This window comes from Onychostoma macrolepis, chromosome 19, assembly GCF_012432095.1.
Source record: "Onychostoma macrolepis isolate SWU-2019 chromosome 19, ASM1243209v1, whole genome shotgun sequence".
NCBI lineage: Eukaryota > Metazoa > Chordata > Actinopteri > Cypriniformes > Cyprinidae > Onychostoma > Onychostoma macrolepis.
The window spans coordinates 31547900-31560660 of NC_081173.1; the positions used below are offsets into that span (position 1 = coordinate 31547900).

A 12761-nucleotide genomic window follows, 5' to 3' on the forward strand; every position below is an offset into this window, starting at 1 on the left:
ACGTAAAATCATCCTAAAAGGACATTTCTAGGCATAACACTATATTATGTATGTAACCCACACATTAGATTATCATGTTTTAAGCACATATTATGTGTCTTTTTAATAACTATTGAATGACTTTAAGGTTTATTCGTGTTTGGTATGTATGAGCTTGACAATTCTAGCTTGAAACGTTTCTTCCAACTGATTCTTTGTCAAATGTATCATATTCTGGTTATAGAAATCACATCCGAAATTATACTTTGCAAGAGTGTGTAAAATTCAGACCATGTGACTGATAACATGCTGATTTATGATGGAAGGAACAACCCTAGCTAAGATAATAGTCTATCTAATTGGTCAAGACACCAGATGGGATGTGTCCAGAAGCCGAGTTTAAAACCTCAGGACACCTTCTTCCCTTTTTCCCTTCTCCCCTTCTTCCCTTCTCCTCTTCTTCTTCTCGCCACCGCGTTTTGACGCTGTTTTAGCGCTCTTTGAGCGTGCTCTGGCCTACAGGCCAGTTGCTACTTAACACCATGATGAGAGGAAAAACCACCTAGTCTCGTTACTCATTTTATTCTTTTACTTTAGTTTCTTTTCTTTCCGTTGAGTCTCGTGTTCAAAAGTGAAGTTTGCCGCAAAGTCCAGCTCCGACTGCACCCGCTTCAAACTTCAACCAGCAACGGACTCCAAGACCATCCTCAGCCAACGCCCAACCATTGGCTTCCCAAGACATCACTTCAAAGACTACTGAACTTCCAGCCAATCACCAACTCGGGAAAACCCCTTTCCTGCAATGACGACGACAGAAAGGAATCCCTGTAACACAAGGCAACGCAAGTAAAACAACTCCAGATTCTAACTGAACTGGTGCATTTAATATAAATTTTAGCCTCATTGAGAAACTCAATGCGAGGGTTAATTAAGTGATTGATGGTTGTTCAGGTCTATGCGATAGCACATATTGCTATAAACTTGGGATTTCACATTCTCATTCTCTAAACTCATCCTTTCTCTCTTTCTGCAACGTGTGAATGTGTGAATGCGTGTGTTCATGTTAGATTAGTTTATGTCTTAGGTTTATATAAATAAAGTCTTATTTATATTCAAAAGAGAAGTATCTTGTGTTTTGTGCTTACAAGTTAATGTCTTAATCTGCCAATCTTGTTACTGTGCTTATTAATAGTGTTTTCACTATATTTTGGATTTTAATATCCAGTGCAGAGTTGATGTTATACGGCTCGTTCAGTGAATCGCGGAAGACTCAGTGATCAGCCGCAAAACAGTGATTCTGTTCAAATTACCTATAAAATCATAAATGATTCCCTTTGAGCTAAATTAAATTATATTTATGTATCAAACCCTACAGTATTATTAGTAGTAAGTATTAGTATTACTATTATAATTTATTTTAGTATGTTTTATTATTGCTGTTATTAATAATAATTCTTGTCTTATTATTAATAGTAATGGGTTACATCTACCTGCTTTCAAACATTTAATTTAGTATATTATTTCACAGAACAAACTCAAACATGACTGAACATGTGACCTGACCATATATTGTGTGTGTGTGTGTGTGTGTGTGTGTAGGAAGGTCCCGTATGAGGAGAGGATCTTCAGTGTTCTGCGGTGGCTGCAGTTACCAGAGGACAGACGGTAAATCATCTTCATCATCACTGTCCTTCATCACATCACGCGTCTGAATCTGCAGGATCTGTAGCTCTGTGTCTTTAGGGAGTTTTCACAGCTGGAGCGTCTTGTGTGTTTGTTTCACAACCTGTTACATTCACTGAAAAAAGATCTAAACATTCATAAAACAAGATACATTTAAATGACAGAAGATAAATTCTTATTTTCATGCTTTAAACCAGAAATATAAACTTCCTTCAAAAGTAAAAAAGGTTCACTGGACGTTCATCAGTCGGACGTGTCTGTGTGTTTCTGCTGCTGTAGGCCAGATTTCTTCACAGTCTACCTGGAGGAGCCGGATAGTTCAGGACACAATTATGGACCCGTCAGCGGAGGGGTGAGAACACACACACACACACACACACACTCAGCAGTGTTTATCAGGCATCACAAGTGGATGACACACACTCACTGGTGTGTGTTGATGATTTTCCTCTCACACGCTCCTCATCATTTCCTGTCTGCGCTGACATATGAAGGCCAGCAGCATCAGATGATGTTGATCTAATGTCACAAACAGTTTTAAAACACTGATTTACATTGAAAAACACATTCAACATCAAAACATCTGCTGACGCGTGTGTGTGTGTGTGTGTGTGTGTGTGTGTGCAGCTGATCTTGGCTCTGCAGGGAGTGGACAGAGTCATAGGTCAGCTGATGAATGGCCTCAAACAACTCAACCTTCATCAGTGTGTCAACATCATCATCGTTGCCGATCATGGTAAAACACAAACACACACACACTCAGCTGTGAGGAAGCACACTATGTGCAAGTCTGATGTGTGCATGTGTGTGTGTGTGTGCAGGCATGGAGGAGACCAGCTGCGAGCGTAAAGAGGCTCTTCAGGATTTTATAGGTGATGTCAATCATCTGTACGTCAATGAGGGGCCATTTGGACGAATCAGAGCAAAAAACACAACACACACCTGTAAGTCAAACACACACACAGTTAAGATCAGCCCTAGTGAGTGACATGTGTCAGTAACCTGTGTGTGTGTGTGTGTTTAACAGTGGATGCTGTTGGACTCGTGGCAAATATGTCGGTAAGAGTCCCTGCATACTACAGTACATACTACACACTTCCTGCTGATGTTTACAGATGGTATTCAGAGCAGGGTTATGATCGTTAAATAAAACCGTTGTTGTTAATTGAAATAAAGCTAAAATAAATTAAAATATAAACATACTTAAACTTGTTTCGGTTTCTGATTTTCATTTAATACACTGAAGCACTAAAATTACTAACTACAAATAAATAAAAACTAAAATGAAAATAAATTAAACATAAAATAGTATTTATTAGTATAGTATTTATAAGTTATTACAAGTTTAATGTTTTACTGTTCCATGTGAGTGCGGATCATGGTTTTGTACAATATGTTGAAACTGAAACTGAATTTGATTCATAACTGATTAATTTCGCAACATTGACAGTTATTTTTTTGTTCATTACTGTAAAGCTGCTTTTACACAATATGTACTGTATAAAGTACTGTAGGAATAAAGGTGAAATGACAAAGCGACATAAAGGGTGTGAAGGTTTATATTTAGTGTAAAAATGTTGTAATTATTCTGTCTAATCAAATAATGAGTCAGGAAGATGTTAATGCCAGCTCATTCTTCACACCAACTCATGCGGAGCGCAGCGCATTGAAAACACACTGCATACTGTCCAAATACTACCAACAATGTTATAGTATTTAAATATAGCATTTTTTGGGAAGTTGTTTCACGCTGTGTCAGTAAGTTTTAGTCCAGTGCCATGAGAAGTAGCATTTTCAGGAAAAAGAAAATCTTCTCTGGGTCAAAATGACCCGAAATCAGCAGTTTCACTGTGTGCCACGTGTGCAGTGTTTTGTGTGCAGTGTTACGTGTGCATTATGTGTGCAGTGTTTCGTGTGTGTTACGTGTGTGTGTAATTGGCTGCTGTTGTTCAGTGTAAACGGCCGGAGCAGCAGATCAAGCCGTACCTGAAACATCACCTGCCCAAACGCTTCCATTACGCAAACAACAGACGCATCGAAGACGTCAGCATCCTGGTGAACCCACGCTGGCTCTTTGAGAGGTACAGAACACACACACACACACACACACACACACACACGTATGTACCCTAGCACATGTTCTGATGGTGTGCGTGTTGTTGCAGGTATCAGGGGTCTCTCACGTTCTGCTCAGGAGGAAATCATGGATATGATAATGACGTCTACAGCATGCAGGTGTGTGTGGAGTGTTCAGGAGTGTGTGTTGTTGACTAATTTCCTCTGATTTGCAGTTTGAACAAGTTAAAAAAAGAGCAAAAGCATCTGCCAAATGTACAAATGTAAATGTTAAAGTCGTGTCTTCCAGTCTTATGCTGTGGTTTCTCTGTCTCTCTCAGGCCTCGTTTCTCAGTTTAGGGCCAAAATTCCACTTTCAGACGGAAGTGGAGCCGTTTTCCAACATTGAATTGTACAACCTCATGTGTGGTACGAAACCCACAAAACACGGCATCTGAGTTTATTTTTAGAGCACAGTCTAAGCTGATCTGAAGTGCTTTACAGTAGGAAATACAGTAGCATCATAAAGAAAATATAGAAAGGAAAACACAGCACATCCAACATACATCTAAGCTGTCGATCTGTTTCTCTCTCTTCCTATCAGATGTGCTGGAAATAACTCCGTTCCACAATAACGGGACTCACGGGAGTCTGAACCACCTGCTGCGGACGGCCATCTACAACCCCAGTCACCCGACAGAGCAGAGCGGCCCAGAGCAGTGTCCAGTCACCAGCCTGGAACCCACACACACACTGGGCTGCAACTGCACTGCACTGGTACACACTTAACACTCACACTCATATACACTCACCTACACACACTCATTCATTCATACTCGTATACACTTACTCACACTCTTTCATACTCATATACACTCTCACACACACACACACACACACACACACAGTCTAACACATTCATACTCTTATACACACACACACAGGGCTGCAGCTGCACTGCACTGGTATACACACACACTAGGCAGCATCATATTTTGTTTTAGTTCAGCTTTCAGTTACTGAAAATACATTTTAGTAGTTGTCGTTAACAATGATAATTGCAATGCCACTGACCCAAACATACTGACAGCTCCACTCATTTAGCTGTGTGTGTGTGTGTGTGTGTGTGTGTGTGTGTGTGTGTGTGTGTGTGTGTGTGTGTGTGTGCGTGCGTGTGTGTGTGTGTGTGTGTGCGTGCGTGTGTGTGTGTGTTTTCAGAATGGAAGTGCCATCAATGCGCGTCTGAATCTCACTGATGCTGAAGGTGAGTGTGTTCCTGATGAGTGTTGAGTCCCTGAAACACTCTCTCTCTCTCTCTCTCTCTCTCTCTCTCTCTCACACACACACACACACACACACACACGTCTGTTGTCATATCAACATGTTTCGTTCATTCACATCACACGTATTGACATTGTGACACCGCATAACAGAAGTTCAGAAATAGTTTCCTCTATTTTTGCTGCATGACATGCCCCAATCTTGAACCCCCGATAAACCTCTTTATAAACAGTCTGTTCTGATATAGATTTCCGTGGAAGTCCACATCCTGCAGTGAACTGTTGACTGTTATTACAGGCATTCCTGTAGATTAAATGGTAAAATCACTGCAGTTGCAACACCCATGGGTGTGAATCCCAGGGAAAATGTGCAATACCAGTCACTTAGAATTAAAGCAGCTGCCAAGTTCATTCATGAAAACCATCTGGTCAGTGAGTTTGACATTTACATTGTCACATCATTTCAGTTCCCTGAGAAACAAACTCATGACTTTGGTGTTTCTCCTCTGATCACCTGCTGATTCACCTGCTGAAAGGGGAAGTTTAGTGTGTGGAAAATCAAGAAGTGACTGTGTAAGACTGGACAGGACTTTTCAGACTCGTGTCAGTGTTTAGGAGCACTGCTGATGTAACGGTGAGATTGCATGATGTTGAAAGCTGTGAAAGTCATGATTACGCAGACCAGAGCTGATAAAGATCAGCAGAAAGTCTTTGACCTTCTCTGTCGGTTCTTGAGCAGCAAATCAGCATATTAGAATGATTTTTGAAGATCATGTGACACTGAAGACTGGAGTAATGATGCTGAAAATGCAGCTTAATAAATTAGTGTAACAGATATTCACAAAGAAAACAGCTATTTTCAATTCTAATAATATTTCACTATTTTTACTGTATTTTTGATTTTTGAATGGCAGACTAGAGTGTCTAGAGTGAGATTTTTTGACTGTATATTAATGCAAAAATCAACCATAAATCCACATTTTAAAGCTGACATTTTTTGCATCCCTGTTGTATGTGCAGTAGATGTACTCTTGTGTTTGTGTGTGTGTGTGTGTTTGCATGTGTGTGTGTGTGTGTGTGTGTGTGTGTGCAGTGGCGGAGAGTGAGAGGCGACACATGTTGTTCGGCCGTCCGCGGGTTCTGCAGTCTGACGCTGAATACTGTATCCTGCATCAACACGGATTCATCACGGCCTACAGCACACGCACACACACGCCAGTCTGGAGCTCCTTCACTCTGGACAAAACAGTGAGACACACACACACTGTAGCAGTGACATAGCAACACCCTAGCAACCAGCCAGGACATGACACATTATCATAGCGCGACTCATGTCTTCAGCTGAAGATGCTCAGATATGGTTCTAATGACAAACCGAACCCGTGTGTTTTTAGGCTGAAAGTTCTCCGGTCGTCTCTGATTGTCTCCGGGCAGACGTCAGGATTTCAGCCAATCAGAGCGCGACATGTGACCAGTACAACAATGCTGGCAACATCACACATGCCTTCCTTTTCCCACCCAGTGAGTGTGTGTGTTTGTGTGTGTCTGACTGTGTCGTGAACAATTCATCGATGCATTTTAATATTTTACCTTTTTTTGGACCTGGTAATATTTTAATTAGAATGTCATAACTGGATCTTCTCTCTGGTGGCGTATGCATGATTTCTCCAATTATTTAGCACTTTTAAACTCCGCCCCTTCAAGCTCACACATCTTAACATCCAATCGACAACTGATTGTTAGAATTAAGTCATGCCCTAAATTTATTCTTTTTCTATTGTCCATTACACTGCAGTGTTTTTCATTAGTTTTTGTTTTATTTTTAAACTGTTTATTTTTATGTTTAATATTATTTGTTTGTTTAATTTTATTTTATTTAAATACTTTTTTAAATTTTTACTTTATTTATATTATTTTATTATTCATATTATATTAATATAATAAAAATAACTCTGGGATGCACTTAATAATTTAATAAAGTAATAATTTATTGAGATAAATTTCAATTTCATTTTTCAGTTATATTAAGCTGTAAAATAACTTCTTCAGTGCATATGAATGATACATTATTTATATTTTTCATGTATTTATTTTTCAACAAAAATGTTTTTAATAGTTGTATCTAACCGTAAAAGCTAGTAAAAAAGTCGTTTTGTGCGTTTAATGTGTTTGCGTTGTCAGATCTGAACCGCTCATCTGAAGATCAGTTTGATGCTCTGACACTTGGAAACGTGGTGCCTGTCTTCCCACAGTTCAACAGTGAGTGTTTGAGTCATGAGTGTTTGTTTGAATTGTGAGTGTTTAAATTTGGTGTTTGGGTCATGAGTGTTTATGTGGTGTTTGAATTGTGAGTGTTTGAGTCATGAGTGTTTGTTTGAATTGCGAGTATGTCAGCTTTTAAGAGCGTTTGAATCACAAGCATTTGAATCATGTTTTTTTTCATGTGTATCTGGTCACTGATCGTGAGTGTTTGTGCAGGACTTTGGCAGTATTTTCAGGAGGTTCTGCTGATCAAATATGCATCTCAGTATAACGGTATTAACGTGGTCGCTGGCCCAGTGTACGACTACAACTTTGACGGACACTTCGACTCTCCAGAGCAGATCCAGGAGTACGTATTTCTGATTCACCGAACCCGAGTCCCACCCTGCATTTGATTCTTTTTCCATAATCCGTTACTCTCCAGTGTGATTTTGGTATTATTTATATTATAGTTTTAAAATAAATGTTTTGAATTAGCTTAGATTTTTATATTATCATGTTATTTTTATTTTACATTTTTTTCTAAATTTGTGATTTTTGTTCCATTTTAGTTTTTATTTATTTCCAGTTAGTAATTGCTTTAACTTATTTCACATATTTCACTATAATAATAATAACAATGCAATATATATATTTTTAGCTTCATTTCAATTAACAAAAAATGTTTTTAATAGTTTTAGTTAATAATAATCCTGGGATGTTTGTCACAGCACAGAAGTAAATAAATAAATGTAATTATTTACTGTATAATTATTATTATTTTTAATTTACTTTTCAGGTTCGCTGCAGGTTCGTCTATTCCTGTTCCCACTCATTATTTTGTGGTGGTGACGAGCTGTCAGAACGACACGCAGATGGTGAGCGATTGTTCTGGTGAACTTCAGACGGTTTCCTTCCTGCTGCCACACAGGAGCGACAACATGGAGAGCTGTGCCGTGAGTGTCACGCTCTCACTTCCTGTTCCTGCCGCTGTCACACACATCTGAAAGCATGACTGCTGCGGTTTCACTGAAAACATTGTCATGCTAATCCTTCCGTTTGGTTCTTTTTGATGAATAAGTGTGAATCGCAGTCAGAATGATTCAGTTTGTTGATTTAGTCTTCATTCACATCAAACGTTTTATGATGTAACGTGATATTTTTATCATTTACAGTTTGGTACCACATCATATTAGTACCTTAAATATCATTAAATATTGATGATTAGAGCTTACAGCTCATGAAAGTCAAAAATCCAGTATCTCAAAATATTAGAATATTTCCTAAGATCAATCAAAAAAAGGATTTGCAAAACTGAAAAGTTCAAGTTCTTTAAAGTATGTTGATTTCTGCACTTGATACTTGGTCAGGGCTCGTATATCACAAACTCCAGCATCAGTGAGGTGTGGCATGGAAGCGATCAGCCTGTGGCTCTGCTGAGGCGTTGAGCTTCAGCTCTTCTGTATTGTTGGATCGACTGTTTTTCATCTTTCTCTTGGAAATATCCCATAGATTCCATATGGGGTTCAGTTCAGGCATGTTGGCTGGCCAATCAAGCACAGTAATATCATGGTCAGCAAACCACTTGGAAATGGTTTTGGCACTGTGGGGAGGTGCTAAAGTCCTGCTGGAAAAGGAAATCAGCATCTCCATAAAGCTTGTCAGCAGATGGAAGCATAAAGTGCTCCAAAATCTCCTGGTAGATGGCTGCATTGACTTTGGACTTGATAAAACACAATGGACCAACACCAGCAGACGTCACGGCACCCAAATCATCACTGACTTCAGAAACTTCACACTGGACTTCAAGCAGCTTGGATCCTGTGCCTCTCCACTCTTCCTCCAGACGTTGATTTCCAAACGAAATGCAAAATGTACTGTTATCTGAAAAGAGGACTTTGGACCACTGAGCAACAGTCCAGTTATTTTTCTCCACAGCCCAGGTAAGATGCTTCTGACGATGTTTCTGTTTCAGAAGTGGCTTGGTAGCCCTTTTCCTGAAGACATCTGAGCGTGGTGACTCTTGATGCACTGACTCCAGCTTCAGTCCACTCCTTGTGAAGCTCTCACAAGTGTCGGCTTGTGCTTGACCGTATTCTCAAGCTTGCAGTCATCCCTGTTGCTTGTGCACCTTTTCCTACCCAATATCTTCCTTCCAGTCAACTTTGCATTTAATATGCTTTGATACAGCACTCTGTGAACAGCCAGCCCTTTCAGTAATGACCTTCTGTGACTTACCCTCTTTGTGGAGGGTTTCAATGATTATCTTCTGGACCGCTGCCAAATCAACAGTCTTCCCCATTATTGTGGTTTCAAAGAACAAGAGATACCCGGAATTTATACTGTAGGGATGGTCATTTAATGAAACTCAAATGTAAATATTCTAATATTTTGAGATACTGGATTTTTGACTTTCATGAACTATAAGCTCAAATCATCAAAATTAAAACAAAAAATCTTTTGAAATGTTTTACTTTACATGTAAACAAAATCTAGAGGATATGAAAGTTTCCCTTTTTGAAATGTTACAAAACAGTTTTCAGTGTCATTAAGCTGTAAAACTAATTGCTGTTTTATTTATGCATATTAATTTAAATTATACAATTTATTAATGTTTTTTCATTTATTTATACATTTTAAATATTTGTATTTATTTAATGAATTATTCATTGTATTATATTTTATTTTCAATTGCCATTAAGCTCTAAAACTAACAGCTTTGCTGTTTTATGCATGCACATCAATTGATATAAATTATACAATTCATAAATGCATAAAAATATACATTCTAATTCTTATCTATTTAAGTAAGTCAGTATTATTTTTTATTTAATTTTTCAGTGACATTGATTAAGCTGTGAAACAAACTACTGCTATAAATTTTTATTTATACATTAAGTAAAAAGTAAACGTGGAAAAATAATGAAAACATTGAATTTTTCGGTGACATTAAGCTGTAAAACTAACATCTTTGTTGTTTAATTTATGAATATTAATTTAAATCATATGTGACCCTGGAGCACAAAAGCAGTCATAAGCAGCACAGGTATGTTTGTAGCAATAGCCAACAATACATTGTATGGGTCAAAATTATCAATTTTTATTTTATGCCAAAAATCATCATGTTCCATGAAGATATTTTGTCAATTTCCTACCGTAAATATATCAAAACTTCATTTTTTATTAGTAATATGCATTGCTAAGAACTACATTTGGACAACTTTAAAGGTGATTTTCTCAATATTTTGATTTTTTTTTTTTGCATCCTCAGATTCCAGATTTTCAAATAGTTGTATCTCAGCCAAATATCGTCCTATCATAACAAACCATACATCAATGGAAAGATTATTTATTCAGATGATGATCTCAATTCCAAAAGATTGGCCCTTATGACTGGTTTTGTGCTCCTGGGTCACATATAAATTATACAGTTGAATACAAACATTTTATATTAAAACCAAATTTCATAATCACAGATTTCATAATCCTCAATATCACAAAATAAATGCTCAGTCGTGAAAGAAGATTTACGTCATGATTTTCCATAAAGCTGTTTTGAAACAATGTGTAATGTGAAAAACAATACAAATACAGGTAAATATGACGGCTGTGACAGTGACGCAGGAGTGTCCCATGATGCTTGTCAACAGAACAAAGAGACCAATAGATTGGTCATCGTTCATTGTTCTGGTCTCAGCTGCTTCTGTATTTTGAATGCATGACGTGAATGATGATGCTTCCTGAAAACGGACATTTAATTAACCAAACAGTGAGACACATGAGAACTCGAGTGCTGTTTGTGTGCAGGACGATCAGCCAGAGTCGCAGTGGGCGGAGCCTCTCCTGTGGATGCACCAATCACGCGTCAGAGATGTGGAGTGGATCACCGGATTGGACTTTTTCCAGGATAGCAAGCGTCCAATCGCTGAGCTCCTGCGCCTGAAGACCCGCCCCACTGCTGCCATTCATCCCAAAGCTTGAGTCTGATTTGATTTTGTGTTCATGTATTTATTTAACCCTCATAATGCATTCAGGTCCGTTTCGACCTGGAATATATGTGTAAAATTTAAATTAAAAAAAATATATGTAGATTTTAGTAGGGGAAAGAAACTTTGCAAATGCTTTTAGACGCTCAAAATACACTTCATTTATTATTTACAGATTTTTTTACAGTTATTTTTTCAGAAATAAAAGATGTTTCGTGTTCAGGTCGTTTTGACCCGAGTATGTATTAGATGTCAAAAATACTTTCCTTTTAAATCCTTTTAAAATATATTAAGCCTTTTCTCCATATCTCACACACTTTGGGGCTGAATTTTGAATTCATGAACATGAATATATGCATCTCTTGACCAACCATTGCAGCATTAAAAAAAAAACAAAAAAAAAAACAGATTGCTCTTTTCATCTGAAAGTAAAAGCTTATGCTGGTAACATCAATTTTTTTTTTTTTTTAAAACTTCTCGGAGCAATATTTATATTGTTTTGATGTTGTTTTGTTAAAAAATAAATATGTAGGTTCAAAGGAATTTAATTAAATTCCATTCACTCCAATGGGGTTAATACTGGTAATTCTCAGATTATGTGCTTTTATAAATTTCATACAGTGATATATTCAAATTAAATCTATTATTAATATTTAAAAAAAAAATAGTTAGATGTTTTTTTCATAGTTTTTTTTTTTTTGTGTGTGTGTGTGTGATTTATGTGCAATTTGAAATTTCAAAGAATTTCTCAATTTTTTAATTAATAAAAAGGGGCACATGCAGTATGGTAACACATTTTTCACATTCACTCATTAATAATGATCAATCAAAAAAAGGATTTGCAAAACAGAAAAGTTCAAGTTCTTTAAAGTATTTTGATTTCTGCACTCGATACTTGGTCGGGGCTCATTTAGCACAAACTCCAGCATCAGTGAGGCGTGGCATGGAAGCGATGAGTCTGTGGCTCTGCTGAGGCGTTGTTGAGCTGCTGATCAGAGACAATATGGTTTTAGTTGCACAATATTAAGTTATGACATATTTTGATGATAATTCCTGTGGTCCAAACGAATTGAGTGCAGATTCCGAGTGCATTGTGAGGTTCATGTATGAATAAATCTTCAGTGATCTTATTCTGATTCACTGCAGTGACAGAGCAGCGCAGGTTTCATACTGAACGCTGAAGATGTGTCATAATCCTTACGCATTAAAATGACTTCAACGCAAATTTCTTGAAATTCTGTTTTAATTCCAGTATTTTTAACTGTGGTTTCCAGCACACTCGTGTGTTAATGCAAGAGATCAGACTGGGCTGCTGGGAAGCATCAGCTGGTGTTCCTGGATGTGTTTCCCAAACAATCATTACATGCTCTCAAATCATCGTATGACAGAAACACCAGTCTGGTCTGATCCGGGTCAGTCTGTGTTTGAGAGGCTGGGCTCCTGTTGCTGCTTCTAACTGGTTTATTTCTGTCGATGCGTCCTGAACCAGATCTTCTGCTCTGTGGATTTGTACCCTACACTGAAATAAACCTTCCAA

General features: G+C 37.7%; 1 protein-coding gene across 1 annotated transcript in view; it reads left to right on the forward strand.

Annotated features, from left to right (window-relative positions):
* The window catches only part of LOC131526080 (venom phosphodiesterase CdcPDE), a 33381-nt gene extending 20626 nt beyond the window's left edge, over positions 1 to 12755 (forward strand). The window contains exons 10-25 of the mRNA XM_058754184.1: positions 1579 to 1644; positions 1942 to 2014; positions 2290 to 2398; positions 2484 to 2606; positions 2690 to 2721; positions 3616 to 3743; positions 3828 to 3897; positions 4059 to 4146; positions 4322 to 4494; positions 4936 to 4981; positions 6091 to 6245; positions 6392 to 6518; positions 7179 to 7256; positions 7476 to 7608; positions 8038 to 8194; positions 11046 to 12755. Coding sequence (XP_058610167.1) covers positions 1579 to 1644; positions 1942 to 2014; positions 2290 to 2398; positions 2484 to 2606; positions 2690 to 2721; positions 3616 to 3743; positions 3828 to 3897; positions 4059 to 4146; positions 4322 to 4494; positions 4936 to 4981; positions 6091 to 6245; positions 6392 to 6518; positions 7179 to 7256; positions 7476 to 7608; positions 8038 to 8194; positions 11046 to 11219 — 1732 coding nt within the window. The 3' untranslated portion in view covers positions 11220 to 12755. The remainder of the gene's footprint in view (positions 1 to 1578; positions 1645 to 1941; positions 2015 to 2289; positions 2399 to 2483; positions 2607 to 2689; positions 2722 to 3615; positions 3744 to 3827; positions 3898 to 4058; positions 4147 to 4321; positions 4495 to 4935; positions 4982 to 6090; positions 6246 to 6391; positions 6519 to 7178; positions 7257 to 7475; positions 7609 to 8037; positions 8195 to 11045) is intronic.
* Positions 12756 to 12761: the final 6 nt, after the last annotated feature.